The 24,002-nt window shown below is 48.9% G+C and overlaps 1 protein-coding gene across 1 annotated transcript; it reads left to right on the top strand.

Moving 5' to 3' along the window:
- Window positions 1-95: 95 nt before the first annotated feature.
- Window positions 96-16,402, top strand: BDH1 (3-hydroxybutyrate dehydrogenase 1). Its single transcript, XM_086618263.1, has 7 exons — window positions 96-133; window positions 1,412-1,543; window positions 4,618-4,690; window positions 6,166-6,276; window positions 11,392-11,533; window positions 13,120-13,272; window positions 14,689-16,402. Exons 2-7 carry the CDS (start codon window positions 1,461-1,463, stop codon window positions 15,156-15,158), a joined length of 1,032 nt encoding a protein of 343 aa, XP_086474389.1. The 5' UTR covers window positions 96-133; window positions 1,412-1,460; the 3' UTR covers window positions 15,159-16,402.
- Window positions 16,403-24,002: the final 7,600 nt, after the last annotated feature.

The raw sequence follows: 24,002 nt of genomic DNA, 5'->3' as shown, positions 1-24,002 counted from the left end.
AGCCTATCGCCGCCGCCGCCCGCGCCCGCCCCGGCCCTTCCCCCGGCCCGCCCCCCGCCGCGCCCCGGCAGCCGGGGCACCAGCCCAGCCTCATTCAAACGGCAGCAGCGCCCGGCAGGCCCGCCGGCTCCAGGTAACGCGCGGGCGACCCGCTTCTACCACCGCCGCCTCGGGGCCTCCGCAGGAGAGGGGCGGGGAAGGGCCGCGGCGGCAGGCGGGTCCCGCCGGACCCCCGGCTGCCGGGCCGCTCGGTGACCTTGCCCACTCGCGGGGAGGGGGCGACCCGGGCAGGGCAGGCGGCGGCGGGAAGCGGCTCCCCCCGCGAAGCGGCTCCCCCCGCGGCCCGCGCCGCGCCGCTGCCGCGTGGATGCCGCGCCCCGCCGCTCCCGCGGCCGCGGGGCCGCCGCGCGCTTCCGCGCCCTTGGCGAGCGCCGGGAGCCCGTCCCGGCCGCGGCAGCCGCGCCCCAGCGCGGGGCAGGCCCGTCCCCTCGCCTCCTCCTTACAAAATGCCGCACAAAAAATTGCGTGAGCGGCAACTGAACTCTTGAATTTGATCAACCCCCCGAATTTGTGAGGCTTGCCGGAGCCAGCTAGCCCTCCTGAGCCCAGACCTCCCCTTGCCGAGCTCGGCGGCCCCCCACTGCTCTTTTTGGGGTAATTTCGCTGGTTTTCAGTCGAGGCCTGTTTCCCAGCAGGCCCTGGAGCTGCCACAGCAGCAGCCCAGCCTTCGGGGTAAGGGAGGCGAGTAAGCCCTGACAATTAGCTACCGTTTTCTCTGCTTTAATAGAGGAGGCTGCACGTTAAACTGGGATGTTTTTTGTGTGCTGGATCAGTTTTATCCGAGATGAATATGATTGAAATTGACTTCCTGTACTTCACTCTTGTTCTCGAGCTGTTTTCACTCCATAGTGAGTGAGTTTCATGGTGACTCCCTGTGCATAGTCCGGCATCACCAGCTACTTAATTACAAAGAAATGTATCTTTAAACCCATGGCTGTACTAGCTTTAAAGCCCAAGGATTGCTTTGGGAACATGTGACACAATATCACCCTTGACTTGAAGTTGTATTTTAGTTAAAAATTATTTCATATAGCTCACTTGAAAGAATGTATTCCATGTAAGTACCTTAATTTTCAACTGTTTCAAAGAATGCAGTTAGAGGTGCATTAAAGAAGGAGAAATTGACATTTTGTTTAAATGACTCCCTGCTTGTCAGTTTACGTATAATGTTTTTTCTTGTTCAAAAGTATCTTGAGTCGATTGAAGGTTGAGCTGTTTATCTCAGTGTGAGGGACTGCAAGGGGGAAAGATGAGTTTCTTTGGACTTTATTTGCTTGTTGAAATACATGGAGTCAGCACGAGTTACAAAATAATTGAGCAACTGAAACAGAGGTGCTATCTTGTATTGCAGAGCTAAGGGAGAAAAGTCTTGCTGTTGGCAGAGTGTGTTAATTGAAAACATGTTGGCTACCAAGCTGTCCCGGCCTCTCCTGAACTTCTCTTTGAAAGCCTTGAATTTCAAGGACCCAGGGAATGGTTTCAGGTAAGTAACTTGATGGAGAAGAAGAAAGAGTGAGGTCTTGAGTAAAGCACACATTGAGGGCTCGGTTGATTTCAGTGGGACTGTTTATTTACAGAATCACAAGATGGTTGAGGTTGGAAAGGACCTCAGGAGGTCATCTGGTCCAACCCCCCTGCTCAAGCAGGGCCTGCTAGAGCTGATTGCCCAGGACTGTGTCCAGATGGGTTTTGAATATCTCCAAGGGACTCCACAACCTGCCTGGGCAACCTGTGCCAGTACTCAGTCATTGATCTGAGTCCAGAGATGGCCTCTATGTGCAAGGAGGGACTGGCAACATGATGCAGGGTTTTTTACACTTGGACAGTCATGTGCAGTCAAAAGGGGGTTGAGCAGAGCATTAATTCAGCATCAGGCAAGGATTTATTCCTGAATATCAGCAAGTAGGCCTTGCTGCAGTGCAAGGAACTGTCATATATTTCTATGACTTCATTAAAGAGGCAATGAATCACAAGAAATGAGAGGGAAAGTTGAGAGGGAGGGTTTTAGTGAGAAGTGGAGGTGGTCTGAATAATGGAACTTTTTTTTCTGAACATGAACAGAAAATTACCTATGTAATTCTAATTGCTAGATCTGAAAAAAAATACCTTTTATATTGATATATGATGGGAACCCTACTAGTCCAAATTCTGAGCAAGTTGAGTGCTTTCACTGGCTTTGCTTTAGAGCAGCATTCCCAAACAATGGTGTGTGTACCACTAATTTTGCACAAGCTGTTTAAAAGTGGCTTATGACCTGCTAAGTACTAAGTGCCACCTCCAGTGTTGTTCTACTGCTGTTGACAGTGGTGTCCAGCACTGCTATCACTGTCAAGGATGGATGCTCCCGTAACAGGGCATTGTAGAGACCAAAGATAGCTAAGCTGTTAGAGATTTCCTCTGCAAACAGACATAGGCCTTTTATCTCCTATTTACTCCACACACACCAAAGCTTCACCAGCAGGAATCTATTGTGGTCTTAAAAATACAAATTAATGCTTTATTAACTCGAGAGAATAATTTTCAGCATTTTTTTCTTTTGCTTTGCTTATTGTGTGTTTGTGCTTTGTCTGTCTTGTACTCAGGGCAAAAACATGTTGCATTTTTTGAAGTACCCACAAGCTGCTAAATCTGAAATGGAAATCCAACTGTTATCTGAAAGGCAGTGTTGTCACTATACTGTTATCCTAATGCGTTGAGGTAGCATTTATATACCTGACTCTTCAATCTGAGGACTGCCTGTTTTGCTGTAACTGAACAGAAGTGAATGCATGGTTACAAGCACAGATTCAATTCAAGGAGCATCTGTGCATTTTAGAAGTCTCAGTTGTGGTCCTAGAATTCAGTCATGCCGAGTGACAGAAATGGCTCACGGTACGTTACTGTACTGTGTGGGAGCTAACATTGCATGTGCATTGTAGCTGTTTCCTCGGATGATGTTCCTGCTGATCAGCAGCCGGCATCTATTTTACGCCTTGCCTTCACGTCAAGGTAGGCGGAATATCGAAGCAGTTACTCTCTACAGGTTGTTGTGAAGAGAGTGCAGCAAGTCAGTGCTCTGCAGTGAAATAACAGGACCAGACATGACACTGAAAAATAAAAATCAAGTTCACACAACTGAAAGAAATGTTATGACTGTTTCTGGGCTCTTTAAGACACACCAGGCTTATTGTTGAGATAAAAGTTCCAAGCCAGGATTGCGGGTCGGTGATCTTAATGCAGACTTTGTCTGGGGACTGACCTTTGCAACAATTAAATTGACTGTAGCTATTTCAAGAGCTGATGGGGCTTGTGACACTCAAAGTTAGAAACAGATCTAAACTGTTGCAGGAAGGTGAGTGGACGCCTTTGCCTGAATATAAATCAGCTCCTTACCCATCTGGTTCAAAGCTTCTGCCCTAGCAGATCCTTTTTTCTGGTCTTGTTTTCCCAAGATGCAGATCAGAGTGTCTGCAGATTGCTGTTCAGTGTAGCATAGGTCACCCTGGGAGCGCCTGTGATGTCTGAGCAGGAGATAATTGTGAATGATTATGCAAATTCACTTAGAAGACAGAAGAGTGGCCTGGAAGATAAGCTCTGGTGAAGGATAGATGTTGTTAGACCAAAGGGTAGACATAGTACAGCAAGTCTAGGGGTAGGCCAGAAGGCTCTGGGAGGGCAATGTCAGTGTCCAAAGCAAAAATGAAAAAGCTGATATTGACCAGAGAGGTGGCTGGCAAGGACAGAGGCTAGGGTCACTCTGGTGCGTTGTCTAGGCCCAGTTTTGATGAATGATGGTGAGACCTAACAGAGCATGATGCGACTGGTAGCATAGGTTTTCTAAATAGAATCTTACTCCCTGGAAGGCATTGTTGCTTTTCTGTGGTCTGTCTTTGTGAACATGGTTCATCTTCCTGGGAGTCAGACATACTATGTGGAGGAGCTTCAGATCTGCACGGCAGGTATTGCTCAAAGTCTTAGTGTCTCTTAGCTCAAACAGTTGCAAAGAGGAGACATAAAATCTAGGAGTATCTAATGGGTAGACACTGCAGAGGAAGAAGTGTCATCCAAGATGACAGAAGGGTGGAGCTGTGTGTAAAAGCAGTGAGAGACATCCAAGCAAATTCAACCTTAGACTGGGTATCAGAGACAAAACCACAGCAGAACACTTTCATTGGAAAATGAATACCTTCCCCTGTCCCAGCTTTGTGCAACACTTAAGTGAGAGTGTTGTTACTGTTGGAAAGGAAAACACTGTACTGCCCGTTTTGTGGGTGGAAGCAGCTCTTTGCTTCCAGACCAGAAGCTGTTTTAGAATTCTTATTAATATCCAGACAGTTTCTGCAGCTGGAAATAGCATCAAGGTTTTTTGAGAAACAAATGTTTTGTACTGTAGAAAACACACAGGCTCAGACTAAGGAGAACTGTAGACTGGATTCTGTCTTCTCAAATGACGATCTGTGTCATGTATATAGGCAACACTACATTCCTTTTCATGTGTATGCTGCAGCACCAGGGAGTGGAGAAGACATTCCATGCCTGATTGTTCTGTTGTTTGGTCTTCTTTTGTTTTTTTAACAGACCTGTGCAAAGATTTTGCTTCCCTCTGTTGTCCCCATGTGGCAGCCGCTCTTATGCAAGTGAAGTCGATCAGGTGAGTGTGACTGTGGTTTCCAGGAACTAGTTGTGCTGAGCTGGGGTTTTAAAATCCCTGAAGCCTGGTGACCAAATTCTTTTTTCTGATTTGACAGAAAGACTCCGAGCTGGACCTCTCCAACATACTCCACATTCTTTCCTAGCACAGAGCTTCCATTGACGTAGCATGGTACACGCTGCTAAGGATGGAAATAAACAATCAGACTAGCGGGGTTTTTTCTATTTTTGGAACTCGCTCAGGACATGACATCTTCCACCTTAGAGTGGAGGGAATTTGCATGACAAATTCCTGATAAAGCACTCTTTCTGGATTACGGTTGTGTAAAGAGACAGAAATAAATCATTGTATGTCCTCACCTCTTGATCTGGAGAGTAGCTCTCTTCTTTAACAGGCCTCTCCTTGAAGGTGCTTGCTTGCCAGAAACAGTGCCAGGTGAAAGGCAGGAGGACGTTTTGCCCTCTTGCCTGTCTTGTGACACAGAACTGAGCACTGTAGCAGTGCTAGAGCCTTCACATCTTGCTCCATAACCCTGGGACAGTCTCAGTGGAATTTGGATATGGCCCTTGCATCACTGCTGGTCACTGCTGGGCTTCCAGTGTGACGCTGGTCAGTTCCTGTGTATGCTGGGGAAAGCCAAATTTCTATTTTGTTAAAAGAGATAAGTTGGAATGAATCGCAAATAATTATTCCCTAATCCCACCCACAGCAACACCTTGTTGCATGTACTCGTGTTGCTGCTGGAATGTCTGATACACCATGCAGTTTTTAATGTGTCACTTGACTGGTGCCTCTCATTGGGTTGCAAGAAGGGGTTTGGAGAAGGAAGGAGGTACATTTGCATATAAATTGTAAGTAGGTAAGATAAGAATACCAAAAACCAAACAAACAGACTGATGACAACTGGTCTTAGTTTCAAATATTAAACCCACTTGATTCTGTCTAGCTTTTAGAACCCAGCACTAGAGAAATTACATGCTAGAGAAAGATGAGTGAGTGCTCAGTAAGGTTAACTCATACCCTTTCTTCAGTCAAGCTGTCTTCCCCGTACCCTATGGGCTGCATGGCATAGAATAGTGGACTCCTGCCTGCTTTGGACATATAGGAACAGTTCCTGCTGAATAGAAAACATGTCTTGGGAACTGACTGGTATATTTTCAGATTTCAAGATGGATGTGAACTGCCAGAGAATGGTGGTTTGCTTGGTCTCTTTGCCTTGGGAGCCTGTTGCCCAAGGTGACAAACTTCTCTTTGTGTTGGGAGGACAGCGATCCTGCCTCACTGGAGTGAATTCCGTATGAAACTCTTGTTTCTTGTCTTCAGGAGGCACTGGGTGGCAGTAACTGGCAACGAGTGTAGAGAACGTTCCTGGAACAGACTGCCCCTGGCCAGGGACATGGTTTTGTTTGGTGCACTGCAAATCACTGATTTCAAATACTCAATTCCAGTGTGTTTTGTTCTGTTTTGTTTTGCAGATTGGCAGCAGAGCTGTGCTTATAACGGGTTGTGACTCAGGATTTGGATTTGCCTTAGCCAAGCACCTGCATGCCAAAGGCTTCATTGTTTATGCTGGCTGCCTGCAAAAGGTAGGGAAAACAAAAACTGTATTCTTCACCTGGGCCACGTGCAGAGACACGTAGCAAATCCAGTCTTCCCTCTCTGCTCTGCACAGCTTTCTGCCAAGGAGAGGGAGAGTGGTTGGTAGCCCAAAGGGAAAGACACAGGTGCTTGAATTTCATAGTCTAACCTCGTCTAGTCCAGAACCAGGACTGAACAGTATCTAGGGAGGTTCTTATTTGAATAACAGTATTGTGGTCTGTCCTATATCTGATAGACTGGAACGCCAATTTTAATTTTACAGGCTTATCCGTAAGCAAATTTTGGGATCAGATTGGCCTCGCTCTCAGAGTATATGTATCTACACAGGGTTTATTTTGATTAATTGTGACGTACACCAAGCCACCAGTGATTTTATGGCATCTAGTATGAGCATATTTTTCTATATTCATGAGTACAGCCACACCTCAGTGTGTATTGAGGGGCTCCTGAAACTGCTGTGAAGGCGATAGAGTTCCACTAGTGCAGATGAGAGCAGAATCAGGCCACAGGTAGCTTAGTGATGCAGTCTTGGTGCACCCTCTGGGCGTGCTCTGTGTGGCAGTCAGAGATACCTGGTCTGGAGAATAGGAGAGAGCTTTAGTCTCTCCTTATAAAGCACTACACTTTAACTGCATGGCCATTTCCCAACAGAAACAGACTTACTCCTCGGGATATCCTGGGGTGGGTCGGTTATTTTGATTCTCATCTTTTAGCTCACTTATCACTACAAATGTATCTTGAATAGTTATATTATTTAAAGATAATTTGCCATGTGTTTTTTAATGTTATCAGTACTTCTCTGCTGTTAATTTTTCCATTATTACTAAGTTTTGCTTAAAGTATTAGTTTCTTTCTGCTGCATTTTTTCAAAAGAGAAGTTTGTGTTTCAATAGCTCTGTCCCTTGTGGTGTCTCAGCTTTGGGTCAAGGGGTTATTTGTTAACCTGGGCTCCCTCTACAGGCTTCTCAGCAGAGCAAGACACTTCTGATAAACTACCACTTTTCAAAAGGTGTCAAGAAGAGAGAGGATAGATGACTACTTTTTGGCAGATGTTTCTACTCGGTTTTTGTAACTGAAGATCAACATTGGAGAATATGAGAATGTTGCAGATTTAAAAACCACTGTTTAGAATAATAGCCTGCCTCTATATTGACAGGAGCCAAAAATTTCAGAGCTGCAAAGTTACTTCTGTGTTTCACTTCCTCTGTCTGAGCTGGCAGAAAGACGCGATTTTCAGTGAGCACGTCTTTAACTGTCACTGAAACCTCCCTTCCAGTTTGATGTCTTCAGTACTCCTTCTACTGAATGCATGTTAGTGGAAAATCTTGGCCTCTTGACAATTTTAGCATGAGCTGACATGCAGCAGCATGCCAGAACTCTTTTAGGCTTTGATGAATATTTATTTCCTTGCCAAAAATCAGCAGAAAGCTTTGCTGTATCACTGTGTAATTAAATATTGCTTCTTTAGCTGGACTCACCTCCTGCGTTCCAAAATCAGTGTGACTTTGGCAAGACTGGTAACAGCCATTGTCATCAGAAAACCACTGTAAAATGCCAAAGCTCCTTAGTTAACAAATTGGCCTTCTATGTGTCTTCAGGCCATATACTGTATGTAGAACTGCTCTGTAAAACTAAAACACCTCCAGGATACTGACCTGATTTCTCGTAGTGCCACAGGTTTCACTAGCAAAACCATAAGGAGAATTCTGATCAGAGTGTAATTGTTGCTGGTGCTGATTTTAGGGGCAGAAAAAGCCTGGTATGTTTTTAGATGCTAGGTAGAAGTGAAGGTAGAAATAAGAAGCATCATCTTTTGCTTGGATATATTTGACCTAGCCCTGACAGAGAGGAAATGACTATGAAACTTCAGCGTTATTTTCATGGGACTGTTTTTCACAGCACACCTGCACATCAGAAGCATAGTCCAGCTTGGGGAGCCATCGTGTATTCAGGGTATGCACTGTTCTTAGGAACGTCATGTCCTTATTGCAGATGAAAAGTGTTTGCAGCACTGACTCTTCATCAGGAAAGGTTACCTAGATTGGCCAGATCCTGAGGGCCTGACTGTATTTTCACTGAAGGAAACCTGAGAGAGGTGTTTAGAGTCATGACTGAGGAGAACCCAGGGATGGATCCGTGCTAAGTGTGCTGTTTCACACACAGTTTCTTCCTAACATTTTCACTGGCAGATGTATTCATATTGTTGTGTTGATGCTTCGTAGCCAAAAGACAGTAGTAGACTGGATCCAGTGAACGATCGCACTGCAGCTGTCTTATTTTTTCCTCTGATTAATAGCTGGAGGAGCCAGCTGACACAAGATGAAGAAGGTATTTTTCCATCAGTGTCTGTTACCAGTGGACATATGTGATGTTTGTCACGGCTGCCAGGAGTGTGGTGGAACCCCTGTTTGCTTCGCTTTGTGTGCTCAGGCCTGTTGGGGCTTGCAGGGGGCTGAGAAGGCAGAGGTTATCTGAGCAAGCCAGCATGCAGGCCAGTTACTGTAGGGCTCAACAAGAGTGCTCAGAGACACTTCAAGGACACACTGATAAAGACACAAGCTGAAGCTTATAGGAAAGAGGAAGATGAGGCAGCGGTGTGCTGTTTCATTATGCAAGAGCTGGGTCCTCTTGCCATGGGGACAGTGGACCCTGGGGCTGACAAAAGACATGTACTGGTCTCTTGGTGTAGCATGAGAAGGTCCTTCCACTGCTGTGTATGGGCCTGGGGGTTGTGGGATAGGCTGCACTCCATGCCAGGAGAGCTTGGCACAATCACAGGGTGCCTGACTTAAACACCACCCATCTGCCCTTTCTGAAGAGCCGAGGGAGTGGCCTTGTGGGTCTTGTTAGTGCCCGGAGTTCAACTCTTGGCCAGGATCCCAGCCCCAAGGGTCCCTGTCCAAGCACCCAGCTGTGTATGGGTGGGAGGGCAGGAGGGATGTTGGCTTGCTGAGCCAACCCTGTAAGGGAGGAAGAAGAGGATGCTGTGAAGGTCCCAGTAGAGCTTATGAGGCCTTTGAGGCTGGTGTATTGCTATGTCCCAGAGATCTTGTAGCACCTCGTAGACCTGGGATTGGGGAAAGGAGCACCTTGGCCTTATTGTTCTTCCTCTTCCCTTTAGCCATATCTGCTGTTTCCAAGGGACTTGCATGCTTGCATTTGCTGATTCCCTATTGGCATTCCCACATGTGCCACTTGTATGCTTTTCAGTGCTTTGCCATCCACACTGCCTTCGGCACCACTGTGCTTTTGAGTGAGCAGCAAACTTCACACGAAGTTCTGTTTTCAGTCGCTGTAAAAGCAGACACCAGTAAGCTGTGCATGGGACTTTTAACTGCTCCATTTTGTATGCAATATGCTTCCGTGTGAAGAGAGTGCAGTAGATGCCTTCTCTTGAGGATAAACACTAACTGCTATTAAAAGTCTGTAATGGAATAAGGAAGGGTGGAGAAGACAGAGGAGATGTCAGATACTTAAGTTAGTGAACTGTCTGTGAGCATGGTGGGTAAGCCCAGGAATGAGAGGAGCCAAGAGAAGGCTTTTTGGAAGACAGGTGGCACAGAGACAGGGTGACATATGGCCACCCTCGTGTGCCATCTAAAGCGTGGTGTCTGAAGGGAACTCTCGCTCAGGGGCACAAATGGGCAGCCTGGGTTCAGACTGCAGAGACGAGCACCATCTCGTTGACAACTGACTGCTGGCAGTCTCTGACAGGGAGCGCCTGTGCCTCCAGGTGTTTAGAGCAATCTAATGTCATTCAGCAGTCAGGAAACAGCCCTGCTATGAAGAACTGGCCTCTTCCAGGTCAGAGGAAAAAAAGCTGTCTATCCAAAAAAGCCTCGTCTATCAGGAGTGAAGAGCACTCCGATGCTTGCGTGCTGATGCTGACGCAGTGAGCAGGTCTACCTGGACGGTTGAGCGGTGGGGGAAGAAGAGCTGAGCAGCTGTCAGATGATCCTGTGGGACACGCTCCATGTCTACTCTGTTAATGGGGAGTAAAAGACTTCTAGTGAGGGATGATATTGAGGGGACAGAGGGAGTTTCGTAAAGACAGGGATGTTGCCCTAAAGTGATTATTTTCCGAGCTAGACCTCACCAACCTCTACAAAAGTACTTTGGAGTGGCCAGCACAGTCCAGTAACTTATAACCATGGGAGTGATGCAGAGATAGTCCCAAACTCATATTACTATCCCATGTCCTGGAAGTGCCATAGCCAGGCTTCACCACTGTGAAGGGGCTTGCTCTGGGCATGGCAGCCTTGTTGCTAGCAGCTTCTGGCCGATGGGAAAGGTGTCTCAGGGGTTTGCTGCAGTTAATTGGCTGGGCTGTGAGTGGATATGTCTATACTGGGGGAACCTGTTCTGAGCTGAGAAAAAAGGAGTGGAGATGGGAAATGGGAGTGAGAAAAAGCTCATGGGGGGAGGCAGAGAAGAGAGCAAGGTGCTGGAGGAGACGCCAGGGGGAGCTGCTAGTGGGCACGCTGGCCAGGCACTTGGTGATGGGACTCCGTAGGAGTCTGTTGGAGGCAGTAGGTAGGTTTCTAGGCAGTGAGAGCTGTGTGTGTAGATCAGTTGAAGGTTAAGAGCAGTGGACAGGCAGTCCCTCTTCTAGGACTGTCGCTCCCAGAGCTGGCAACGTGACTGAGAAGCACGTGCAATGTCCACGTGCAGCCACTCACCGGCTATTTTATACCACACCCTCGCCAAGCTATTTGCTGTGTCCTGTAGGCAAGCCAAGGTGAGAACAGCATCACATTCCCACCACTGCAGCAGTGGGGCATTGCTTGGTCTCAGGAGCTTGTACTAGGCAGGAGTTGCCTTGCTGGGGCAGATCTAGCTCTGGCTGTGTTCTTGGTGGTCGAAGCAGTTTGTACCAGCTGACTGGGTGGCAGGGCTCATGGTCAGATGGAGATGCTTGAGGAATGATGTTCTGCAGGAGCAGCCCTGTCTGTTCCCCTTCCTCTTAGAGCTGCAGGACTGTCCTGATTTATTCTGTGACTGCTCCGTGCACTCTCTTTGGCTTGATTTGATGGTTGCTATGCGTTTGATATTCTACACAAGCTCTTTGGCCAGATTCAAACCAGCGCTTTCTTCCCCTCTAGGACAAGGGAGATGGTGGCTCCAAGGATCTGGACAACATGAACAGTGATCGAATGAGAACTGTCCAGCTCAACGTCTGTGACAGCAAAGAAGTGGACCGAGCAGTGGAGCATGTGAATAGCAGCCTGGAGGACCCAGAGAAAGGTAGGTGCATGCAATGGGCTCTAAGGTCACATAGATGGCAGGAGCTCCCTCAGCTGGGCTCTGAGAGCATTTTCAGGGTGTATTTCCAAAGCTGACATGATTGATGAGCACAAAGTTTTCAGGAGCAGCAGTGCAGAGCAAATTGTCTGTTTAAATGTTGGGCCGTATCAGAAAGCAGCTTCCCACTTAAGACAGCATCTCCAAAGAAAACTGCTTTTTTCTCCACTAGCTCCTATAGGGACATTAGTAGAAATCAGGGTGGTGTTCAAGGCCCTGGGATTAGTGCTTTATTCCTGTGACCTGAAGTTTGTTGTGATTCCCTTTATGTTGTAAAACCTGGCCAGTACCCAAATATTGGGGATTAGCAACGGAAGTGTCTCCCCCGTGCTTTCAAAAGGCAAAGGAAATGGAGAGGTTTTCCGAAGGATTTTCCATGAAGCCAGATGAGTATCATTAATGCCATTGCAGCATTACCCTATGTTACAGATTTCAGAGTTCAAGGGGTAGTTGTAACTGACTTACCTTACCTTACTTTAGTCTGCTTACCTTATTCTGCTGAGGTGATGACAGCAAATTCTGCTCCAGTACTGTGAAAATCCCAGTTGCTCATGCATTCCTGAAACCTTTCCACCCTTTGGTGAACTATATTTTTCTCTTAAAGAACATCCACAGTTCAACACATGAAGGTTGTTTAAAAGCAGAACAACCAGTAATGTTTTATTTTAGATTTTGGATAAACCTATTTCTTTTATTTTTCTTTATGTTTAAATTTTATATATGGATCTTCTATATAAGTTAAGTTTTCTAGCCCTATATTCTCAAGCATAGGCCAGGATGAAGTTGCCTTTTCTGGGCTGCTTCTGAGAACACAGATGTGGACACAGTCAGTCAACAGATAACAGTGAGTTTTTCTAAATAGCAGAGAGAAGCCGTCCCAGACCTTTCTCAGTCTGTGTCCTGAGCAATTAGAATATTATATGAAGTGAGTTTGTTTTATTCCAAATTCCTTTTTAATCTTTCTTTTAATTACCAAATAAGTTGGTAGCTTCAGTTGTTGCCATCTTTGTTGCAGCAGAATAGAAGGGAGAGGCCGTGGCATGCCTGTCCACCCACGTCCACGTCCCTCTTCCCGGCATCACAGATATTCTAGTTCTTCTAGTGACACAAGGGATTTTACTTGAAAAGAGTTACTCTTTTGTTTCTTACAAGGTCTTTCCTATTCTTATTTGCATTTAGAGACCATATTTTGCTTCTTTTAAAAAACCACAATGGATAAAAAGAGAATGGCAAGGAGAACAGCTTAGACAAGGCTGAAGTTCTCTGTTTGCTAGCTCAGAACTTCCTGGGAAGCCTTATTCACAGTACTTTGGCTGCAGTGTTGGACAGTACAGGCAGATTGTGATTGTGGTTATCTTTGCTCAGGAAACTGAAGTTCACTCTGGCCTCTCTTCTATCTGGCTTCCATCATTACAATTACCATGAAAAGCTCTGTTGTGTGGTTCGATAGTCTGGTAGCAAGGCCTTTTCCCAGCTGCTCTCATTGGTCTCACAGAGGGAAAACTTTTTGCTTCATTTTTGTCTTCTAGGGCTCTGGGGGCTGGTTAACAATGCTGGGATCTCCACATTCGGGGAAGTCGAGTTCACCAGCATGGACACCTACATGGAAGTAGCTGAAGTGAACCTGTGGGGGACTGTGCGAACCACCAAGGCTTTCCTTCCGCTCATCCGGAGGTCAAAGGGTGAGTGATTTCCTCCTGACTGGCACTCCTTGGAGCAGGTCCCTCATCCTGCCCCATGTCTTGTTGTATTAGAGGCCAAAAGGTCTATTACGCTTCTCTCTGCACTGTTGGCCACCTTCATACCTTTACAGACAGAATGTGACCCACAGCATACACACCAATAACAGATTTTCTAACCGCTCTGAGTTACACAACAAGGCAGCAGTCCTGAAATCCAGTTATTATTTCTCTTTCCCATCTGTGCTGCCTTCTCCTGCAACATCCCATGCAAAAACTAATCCGTTATACCTTCTTTTACCTGTTCAGAAGCTGCAGCTCACTGTAAATTCCAGTGTCAGGAGAAATCCTCCCCTCTATACAAAAAACGGCTGTGCCATTGCTGGCAGCGTGGGCAGCAGCAGTGTGCAATGATGTGTTTCTTGCAGGGAAGTTGTCAGCTGTGCACTGCGTTATTTTGGGAGCTTGTAACGAATGAGAGGTGGGGTTTGTACAGCAAAGGAATGCACACCTGGAGCTTGCACGGATCTTGGCATAAAGGGGCAAAAATTTTTCTGTACTGGGACCAACTACCTGGCTAAATGAGAATATTTTTTACTCTTGAGGCATCCACAGGCATTAACAATGTTGGTTTGTGTTGCAGACTTGGGCTGTATGTGGCCCAGGCAGCATTTCTTCCACCATGAAGCATATTCACTTTTGTGGTCAAAGTTTCTCTTCCTAACACAACTCAGCAATGAACACTGATAGCAGGTGCAGAGAGCTGCAACCTCTAATTAGGCTGCAGCATCCACAGTCTCCTTCCAGCATTCTCCCCAGCCGAAATGGATGGCTTCTGGGAAAGGGAAAGGCCCCAGCTCTGTGCCTGGAGCTACAGTCGAGCTGTCACCTGTCAGGTAGTAAAGAGTGCAGTGGACTTACACTGCTCTGCCTTTCAGTGGTGCAGGAACAACCCATTCCCTTTTAAGAGGCAGATGCTATAAGCCACCATTGGGCTCCTGGATTTTGTGCCTTTGACTTGCAAATAAACAAGCTCAGCCTTGGTGCCAGAGGCTTTCTTTGGTGCTGCTTCCTCTTGTCTGGCCTCAGCCCTGATTGCTGCTGAGCAGTCCTGTTTCCCACCATGCAGGCTCTGTCCAGCCTCTTCTGAGTTCCCTGTAGCACTGAGCTTTGTGCCTCACCATGTGCCTGTTCCCTCAGGTGTAAAGAGCCAGGGAGCACAAGCAATGGGCTTGTTCTCTTGCCTGAAGGCCGTTGCATAGGACAGCAACACACAGATAGACCCAGGCCAGGCAGCCCTTACGGATGTGCAGCGGGCGGGTGGATGCACATTCAGGAATCTGTTGGGTGGTGTGTGTCAGGTACCTGCTCTGGATCGAGTACCACAGCTCAGCCGTGCTTTGCCTGTCCTCTGCCTAGGTCGTGTGGTGAACATCAGTAGCATGATGGGTCGGATGGGCAGTCCAGCCCGGTCACCGTACTGCATCACCAAGTTTGGCGTGGAAGCCTTCTCTGACTGCCTGCGGTATGAAATGCAGCCCCAGGGGGTGATGGTCAGCATCGTGGAGCCTGGCAACTTCATAGCTGCCACCAACCTGTACAGCCCCGAGCGAATCAAAGCCATAGCCGACAAAATGTGGGATGAGCTCCCCGAGATAGTGCGCAAAGACTACGGCAGGAAGTACTTTGATGAGCAGGTCAGCAAGATGGAGACATACTGCAACAGCGGCTCGACAGACACCTCTCCGGTCATCGAGAGCGTCACCCACGCGCTCACCTCCACGACCCCCTACACCCGCTACCACCCCATGGATTACTACTGGTGGCTGCGCATGCAGATCATGACGCACATGCCGGCTGCCATTTCAGATCGGCTCTATGTCTACTGAGGCCTCACACTCCTAGGCTGCCCAGGTGGGAAATTTGTTTTAAAGAGAGCATTGTATACACTTCCCATTAGTCCTTTTAAAATTTTTCTAACCTCTTTTCAGAGTACTGTATTTTAGCTCTCAAGGGTTCATTTAAACATCTGACATAACCTAAAGGGCAGTAATTTGGAAGGGATGCTTCATAGGCAGGAATATGTTATGTTTGTGCAGGGACATTGATTCTTTGCTATTTATTTCATGTAATCTTTTTTTCTCACCTCAAATATCAAGTTATTATTTAAACAGCACTTGCTCTGAAGTGTTTTCAGAATAATTTCTGTTGATGCTGAACACAATAGTCACAATTCCTGCCTAGGATGCAGACTTCACACCGTAAAACAGAAGCCCTTCATGCTGTAACGGCAAACCACTGCCTCCTGATGACAAAGAGTGTCCAACAGACTCTTCCAGGCCTGGTGACAGTAGCCCAAGGCAGAGCAGAGACGTTTTTAATTTGGGGATCAGAACTCAAAATGCTTGAGGTGCTGAACCTGAGCAACTGACCCTGTCCCTTTCTCTCTTAGAATTATACTAATGAAACCTTAGAGAAAAGGAACCAGTCTGCTTTTCTTGCATACTGTCTTGCAAAGGAGTTCAGTGATCCAGGGACTCAATCCTACAGAATTCAATGATCCAGGGACTCAATCCTGCAGACCTTTCCCACAGGAGTTTCTTACTTATATGAGCATTCCCATGAGTATGAGCAGCTTTACACACAGGACTGCAGGCATCAGGATTGGCCTGTAGTGACATTTCTCTTCTCTTCAACAGTAACTGAACATCAGCTCCAGACTTAGTTTAGAGAAGAGTTTCACTCCAGCTCCTATAATTTGTGAGGATCACTGCTGAGCAGAGGGAAGCAGAAAGGATTCTAGTCACATCAGTGAATGCCGTCCTTACCAGGGACCTCAGACCGGAGTGTTTGTACAGCACCTTGCACAGAAGGGCCTTAGCCCTGACCAAGGCCTCTGGGCACTACTGCAGTGCAGGTGATGGTAACAGTAATAACTGTCATTGAAGGAGTCACTGAGCTGAAATACATCTTACACAACATAAATCTAACAGAACGTCCATAACAATAAAGTTAACTTTAAGAGCAGTTTCATTTCTGAGATGGTTGTTTACATGTCTGAGAAACGTTTGTTTTGTACTGTAAAAAAGAAAAGAAAAAAAACCATAAAAGAGCCTTTCATGGGGAATGTGGGAAGAGTTAATTTTTTTTTAAGCTTGAAAAGCAAAAATAAAATGTAATCGAAATAACCATTGTTAGTGAAGTTAAAAAGAAGGGATCTTACATCCTCTAGTACCATACCGTGGCATGATCAAAACTCTTTTGGCTTAATAAAGGTATACATGAATGGTAACAAAATTCAGAGGCTTCCTCTCTGTGTTTTTTAAATATTTAAGGCAAAAAGCTCATATTCTTCAGTGGTGTTTTTTTTAATTTGGCAAGGTTCTCACCTGTTACGCGTCTGCTTTGCATTGGGCATTCACGCCGCATTCAGAGGCTGATTTTCAGTCTTGGGTCCTACACGTCTGTGCTGGGTAGTGCAAGACTTCTGTACGAGCACCAGGTGTGTCCTGCACCTCCTGAAAAACATCCTAACTCCTACACTCTGTGTTCACAGCTCTTAAACCTGCATCTGTGTCGGACTCACACAGATTACAAAGGATTGTTATGGATTATTCCCAGGGAGCAGGAAGAGAAACTGAGCTCTGAAGAGGGGAGGGCGATGGTGGTGATTCAGCAGGACAGGCACACAACAGGTCAGCGACTGACCTCAAATAAAACCCTGGGAGGGACTTGCCAGCTTCCAGACCTTCATGATCTTCTCCAGAGTCCTAGCAGTGGTAGCTGCATCTTGTGGTCCAGGGCATATTGCCTCATTTCCCAGTATGTGGACTTCTCTTTGGGTCAAAACATAAAAGAGTATGAATCACAAGAGACCCAGCAGGCACAGGGACTAAATTGCAAGCCAGAGCAAAACACTTGGATGACAGAGGTTTCTGCAGATGACACAGCAGAAAGAAAAAAGTCTTTACAAGAAAAGTTCTTGTAGTCTAAAGATTTAGCCCCAAGGTGCTAAGTAACACTAAAAATCATGTAATTCCGCTTGGGATGTATGGCATCCAGTCATTATTACCCAGCTGGACTGAGTTGAGATAACGAACTAATTACTAATCAACTCAAGGTACCGACCCTGCCTACAAGAGGCAGGCCATTTCCTCCTGGCTGCGGAAGATGCAACAGCGTCCTTGGTGCCGCAGCCCAGGCTGGTGAGCAACAGGGATGCAAGCTCTCAATTTCACATGTACTGCTGGGTTTTAATACAGGCATCAATGAAGTTAGATATGGAAAAGACTTGAGTGCACAGCTGTGTTACCTCGATTTAGCTCGGAGACCCCTCAGAGCAAACGTGGCAGATGTTTAACAGTGGCACATTCATTCCCAGCCAGAAAGATAAAGCCGAAGTGATAACCGTGCTCGCATCTGCACAGCATCTCTTCTGGAGGCTTCTGAACTCTTTCACGTGAGATGCCCACAGGGAGCTCTGAAGCTGTGCCACTGCTCCGGGGCCAGAGGAGATGTGATGGTACCACTGCTCTGCAGTGTGATTCACAGGGAACCATGTGGCCACATACACTGGGGAGGGGATGGCCGGGGTGCTCCTGTGCATCACAGCCGTTCCTAGGTTTCTGTACGAGTTTTCTTCACAGTTGGGAGAGTTTGGTAGCTGATTTGTGGGCAGGAGGGCAGGAAGCTGGTTAGTTTTCCTGCTGGGATCTTGGCAATCCCACAGTTTCAGAGTTTGCCCTGAGAAGCACATTAAAAGCTAATCCCTTCTGGTTTTGCATGACTGTCCCTGTGACTCCATGCACTCTAGGTCCTGCCTGCACCGTGCCACCACGGCTCCTGGAATAGCTTCAGCTCACAAAGTTTATTTGAAAACTAAAAAGAACAAAAGCATGGCAAAAGAGGACTTGGCCAGGCACCTGGTCCTCTGCACTCCCAGAGCTGCCTTGGTGGAAGTTTCTGCCCCGTTGGGAGGAGCTGGGGGGCCTGGAGGGGTCAGTTTGCAAGGGTGCCCACCCCTGGGCTCTAGTCTGATCCTAGCTGGCTGGAGGAAGGTCTCTCTTATTCCTAATTTCTTGCCAGGAAAAGACTGTTGTCATGATGCAACAGATGTCACTGTGCAGCATCCCTTGGGCAACTTGGAGTTAAAAATAACATTCCCTGGTGTGGTGGGAGGCAGCAGAGATGGGGTAATTTTAACTACAGTTGTTACTTCTTGTTCTGAGCCTTAATGAGGAATCATGAAGTCCTACCCGCTTCAGAACTTTCTGCTGCTAGTGATGAGGGTGGTAAATGCTGCTTTTGAGACCAGGATTTAGTGACCCCTTGTTGCCACATTATCTGGATGAAGTACAGGGATTTCCCAGTTAAACAGAAAATCATCTCACAGCCAGGAAGTCGCAGAGCTTTAGGAGAGCTGGTCCCAAGCCTGTGCCTCTGTTCCTGCATCCTCACAGAGGTCTGGCCCAGGCTCCCTCCCAGGTTGATGTCTCAGCCCTGTGAGTCTGGCTGAGACATGGTCCTGGGCCGGCAGTTCGGAAACAGGACTGCTCTGGATGCAGAAAAAAGAAAAAGACCACTCCAGCTTAGGCAGTGTTAAATAGTTGAGCACGGAGTACCTGCCCTAACTGTTTAAATATAAAAAATAAATAGATAGTGAATTAAATATACAAATGGCTCTTTTGCTGAGCCACAAAGTCAAATTCCTGTCTTACTGAGGCTGGACTGAAGCCAAGGGAGTTTGCTCCGAAGCGTATATGCAACTGCCGGCACTTTGGGAACTATGGTTTTGAAAAGAAAGTATCTTCCCAGTAAACAAGAAGGAAATCATATGCGTAACTCACCTCCCTGGGGAGATGCCGCTCAGGAGCACAGCACTGGTTTCTCTTTTCTCTTTCCCAACAGCAGTGTAGGGCTGGCGCTGCAGCTTTGGGGTGCTGCAGACTTGAACTGGTGCTTCCCTGGGTGAGATGAAGCACTGTCATGGTACCACCAAAGCAGCGAGCAGCAAGTTCTTCCCCACCGTGCATGAGTGCCAGAAGCGGGAGATGCCAGGGCCAGGAGCAGCCCGTGCACTTGTCACATGGATGGCAGGTAGCGCTGGCTGTGCCACGCCGTGCTCGTCACCACCCATCACAGTGCTTGCTGGGCGGTGGGTGAAAGGGGTGCTACGAATGTCCCCTACTGTTGGCAGTCAGCTGGGGCAGTGCAGGCTGCGTTAGCAGGACAGATGGACTGCCTGGAGCAGGCTCACCATCACCCCTGCCAGCAGAGCGGTGTGGGTGGCAATATCAAACACAGGGGTCCCAGCTTGGCCTGCGTTACCGGGGCCTTCCACTCACAACCGCGCAGGAGGGACATGCGGTGGCAAGGATGCCTTTCTGCAGCTCCCCTGCGGCTGGTGAGGGACAGGTGGAGTTAGTCATCTACCACCTTCTACCTTCCAAAGGGCTACAGGTCTTCAGGACTGATTGAAAAACTGCGGATCAGGCTGCTCTGCTCCTGTAGCCAGAAGGCAGCTCACTGCGGTCTGTGGGAAGCATAGAGATGAGGAGTCTGCCTAAGATATAGGTTGCTATCTTAGAATAATTTTTGCTAACACAGTGTTTTGTTTGCTACTGAACATGGTTATTTGAAGATGACTTTTTGTCAGCGTCTGTCCCCGATCACAAATGAGTCTCTCTGCTATTCCAGTACTCTGCCACCGTAATGAATTGGAAGAGGGACTGGACCTGGCTGCAGGCTCCTCCAGTCATCCTCTCTCCTTGTTCTCTAGCAAAGGTTGTATAATTATTTATGTGATGTGGAACAGCTTTAGCAGAAAAGCTTGGGAGACTCGTCCTTACCCCTGATATGAGTCCCGGGCAACCAGAGCTCTCCTGAGGTGGGGGTGCTCCAGTTTCACAGACCTGCAGCAAGCGGGTCGTCCCACCCACAGATCAGTTGGAATCAGACTATGGCACTGAGGAACTGTGCCCTGGGAACCACGGCCTCACTGCAGCCACCCTAGACACATGCAGCCCTTGGCAGGGACTTTGGCCTCTCTTCCCTTTGCATTTCTGACAAGCTTCAATGTGCTGGTCCTGGGTGTATTTGCTCCCCTCACTGCTTACCTCTCCATCAGCGTACGGGGCCAGCCACTGATGGGGAGAGGTCATGCCTTTCCCAAGGTAAAAGTGGACATAGAAGACTAAAATCCTCCTCCTGGGCTTGCACAGGTATTCATCCTTGAGCACAACTTCATTTTCCAGCCAGAATCTCAAGTTGGGAAGTAACAGGACCCTGCTGTCCTCCTCCTTGAATACTTGCACACCAACCCCTCCTTGCAGGAGCCTGGGCTGAAAGCGAAATATTCCCATCCTCATTCCTCCCTCAGCTGCAAATGTCAGAGCAGCAGCATAAAAACGCAGTAATATCCGGAGCGATGACTGCACTGGTATTTCTGCCTTCGCCTGGAGCAGGATGGACCATAAATCTTGTAAGATAACATGTTACTACAGAGACTTCCAGCCAGTTTTTCAGGCCTTAGGAGTCAGAGTGCTGCCGGCACATCTGAGCCAGCCCACCCAGGGCTGGGCATCACTAGCGCAGAAAGCAGCAGGCTTCTGTTGTACCTGTGAACACAGGGTCAGTATCCACTGCTTCCTCTAGTGTGAGATCTTGGAGGCGGTGTGGGAAACCTTGCCAGGATCCAATTCACAACACAATGAAAGCGGAGTGTTTGTTGTCATAAGACTGAAAGTATGGCTGGTCTGAGGGAGAAACCAGGAAAAATTACAGATCGGTTCAACAGAAGATTTATTTTTTGTGTGTCACCTCTGGATATGCAATGAGTTTAAAAACACTGAGAAAGATCTTACTCCCTGATGGATCATCAGGACCTGACCAGCCCCAGCTGGAATCCCCCACCCTGCCCACAGCCCAGAATCCTATTTCAGCCCCGCCTGGGGCTGTTTGTCCCTGTTGGGGTGGAGATGTAGGATGCTGGTCTCCAGCTTCACTGGGCTGGAGTGACTCCTACACCCCTGCCTACTTCTCTCTGCAGTGCACAGAGCCCATGTTCCTGCTCAGGGGAAGAGCAGCACTCAGGAGTGAGGAGGGATGGATCTGCTCTGATGTCCTGTCTCTGCTTGACCCTGATGCTGCTTCTTGCTGCTGAGAGGTCCCTGCTGTAGCCGGTCGATGTGCCTCTGGCTGGGTGCTGGCCTGCAGCAGAGGGTGCTGGATCCACAGGAGTGGAGGGAGCTGCTTTCCTCTGGCTTGCCAGTGCTTTCCCTGAAGCTCTGCCAGATGCTACCCTGCTCCTGGTGCACCTCTCTCAGCCTGCTCCGTGGGGATTAGCCGTGTTTGGCGGAGACCTTCACAGATGAGGGACTCGCCCTCTACCCCACAGAGACAGGGACTTGGTGCTGGGGCCAGCTCTGCCTTTCTGTGTTAACTACTGGTTTTCTGTAGCACTGAATCTCTCAGCAAGGATGAACGTGCTGCTCTTCCAGCTCACCTGCAGTGGAGCAGCACTTCTCATGAACACCATCACCAGCATGCCTGGAAAGAGGGGCTCTGCTCAGGAGAGAGGGGCCAAACTGGGATACAGCCCAGCCCTACTTGTACTGCTGCTGCCTGGGCAGCGTCCCCAGGGCTGCAACCCTCTCTCATCCCCTGCTTCCTCCTGAACCCTTCCTCTGTTTCTCAGCTCCTGGGAGATCCCTCAGGTTAATTGTTCAGCTGGATCAATATACTTCTAGCTGTGCTCTGGCACTGACTGGTGCGAGGCTCGGAGGGGTGAATGTCCTGGGGGGCAGCAGGTGGCTCCCAGGTTTCTCTTGGTGGTGGCCCTGGTTTTGTCCTTGTGTGTGTGGCTGTGTGTGGGGCTGCCATCTCTCTGTGTTGAGGGGGTCACCAGCACACGGGATGGCTGCTGTGTGGGAGCCCCTGTCGGACACGGGGTTGAGGCTGGCTCCTCTGTGCAGGGTGATGCAGTTGGGGCTGGGGATTTGGTGGCCCGGGGGGGTGACTGCAGGAGCAGTGACACCCCGGTGTTTTGTGGCACCTCATGGCTCTGGGGATGCCCAGTCTGCATTTTGTTGCCGAAGAGGAGACAGAAGAGCGCAGGCAGGTGCACAGGGCCTTTTGAAAGGTTTAGCTCAGCTACGGTTTGCCATCCAAAATCGTTTCCATGTCTGGGGAATGGTGGCCATCCCTGGCTGAACTCCCTAAGCGCTCTGCACACAGGGAAGGTGAGCGGCTGGCAGGAACATCAAGAGGCTGGTAGATTATTTTTTTTTTCTCCTTAAAGCAAGTTTCCCTCACAGACTCAGCTGGGCCGGGACCGTGGAGCGGATGGGAGGCGTGTGTGGAGGTGCTGTGTGGACAGCACAGCATGGGGATACTGTGGGGCGACATGGGCATGCGGGGATGTGGCAGAGGTGCCATGGGGGACAGCGTGGCATTTTGGGGAGGCTGCAGGAGCATAGGGCAGCCTGCCGCAGGATGGGGATGTGTGTGGGGCAGAACAGTGAGTTGCTGTACGCTCCCAAGGGGTTTGGGAACCTGAAGCAACCCTGCCTGCAGCCTGGCTGGTGGTGGCAGGGAGCAGGCTCACCCCAAGAGCAGCATTCCCATGTGCAGCGTTTCCCCCTGGCCGGAGCAGCCTGGGGAAGCTCTGGGTCTGTGCCGCCTTGACGCGAGAGCCTCCGACCCTGGCACTGCCAGAGGTCATGTAGCCCTAACCTGCTGCTGAAAATGACACAGCACTGTGACCTGAGCAGGTTTGCTGCACTGCCTCTGGCCAGCTCCCGTCCCGGCTGCCATGGGAGGGCTGTGGGGTGGTGGGTGAGAGGATGGGCTGTCCCCGAGGTGCTGGCCCTGGATTGAAACCCCTGGGGCCCTTCCAGCCACCTGCTGTCTGCATGCGGAGGCAAGCTGGCATGGCATCCCTGGCTCCCAGGACAAGCGTACAGCAAAGCCCCTTTTGTGCATCAGCTCAGCCCTCCTGTGTAGAGGAGGTTGTGGCAATGAGGTGGGCGGAGACCCAGGGTCCTTGTCTCTAAGCATTAAGCCACTGCTTATCCCTCTCCCAGGGGTGTTTTAGCTTGTCTGCAAGCCCAGGCACTCCTTGGAGCCCCAGGACTTGGTTACCTTACAGTCGTGCTATTCCCTGCAGTCCCCTCTTGGATTCAATGGGTGTTGGTGTTGTGGTCCTGCCAGGGACTGCAAATGCTGGGTGCCCAAAACACTGGGCAAAGGTAAGCAGTCATCCCTGGGCCTGGACAAGGTCCCTTTCAGCCGAGGGAGAACAATGGGTGATGCATCCGCAAGAGGCAATTCAGTCGCTGGCACAAAGTGCAGCCAGAGCCCGGCCACATGCTGGTGCTGCCAGCTGCGCGCGGGCTGGTACCGTACCACCAAGCTGAGCCCCAGCCGCTGCTTCCTGCCCTGAAAGGCTCTTTGTGGCTCTGGCTGCTGCGGCCGGACCCTGCACCATGTTCCTCCATGCCCAACCACCATCTCACAGCAGGCTCCTGCACGTGGATGCTTTTGTGACTCTGACCCACTGCAGCCGTGCTCTAGTTAGCACCGTAACTGCAGCCCATGACAAAATCCTCCAGAAATCCCTTGGAGTAAAGAGTGAAGCATCAGCAATATGGGCTTTTTTGGATTTGCTCTAGATGTGGCCACCCTTCATCTGTGCCGGGCAGATGACCTCGTGTGACAGTGTCTGGGGTGTGATG

Source organism: Tauraco erythrolophus, chromosome 11 (assembly GCF_009769465.1).
Source record: "Tauraco erythrolophus isolate bTauEry1 chromosome 11, bTauEry1.pri, whole genome shotgun sequence".
NCBI classification, from domain to species: Eukaryota; Metazoa; Chordata; class Aves; order Musophagiformes; family Musophagidae; genus Tauraco; species Tauraco erythrolophus.
The sequence above is the reverse complement of the archived record's forward strand: the minus strand, read 5'-3'. Positions and strand labels throughout refer to the sequence as shown.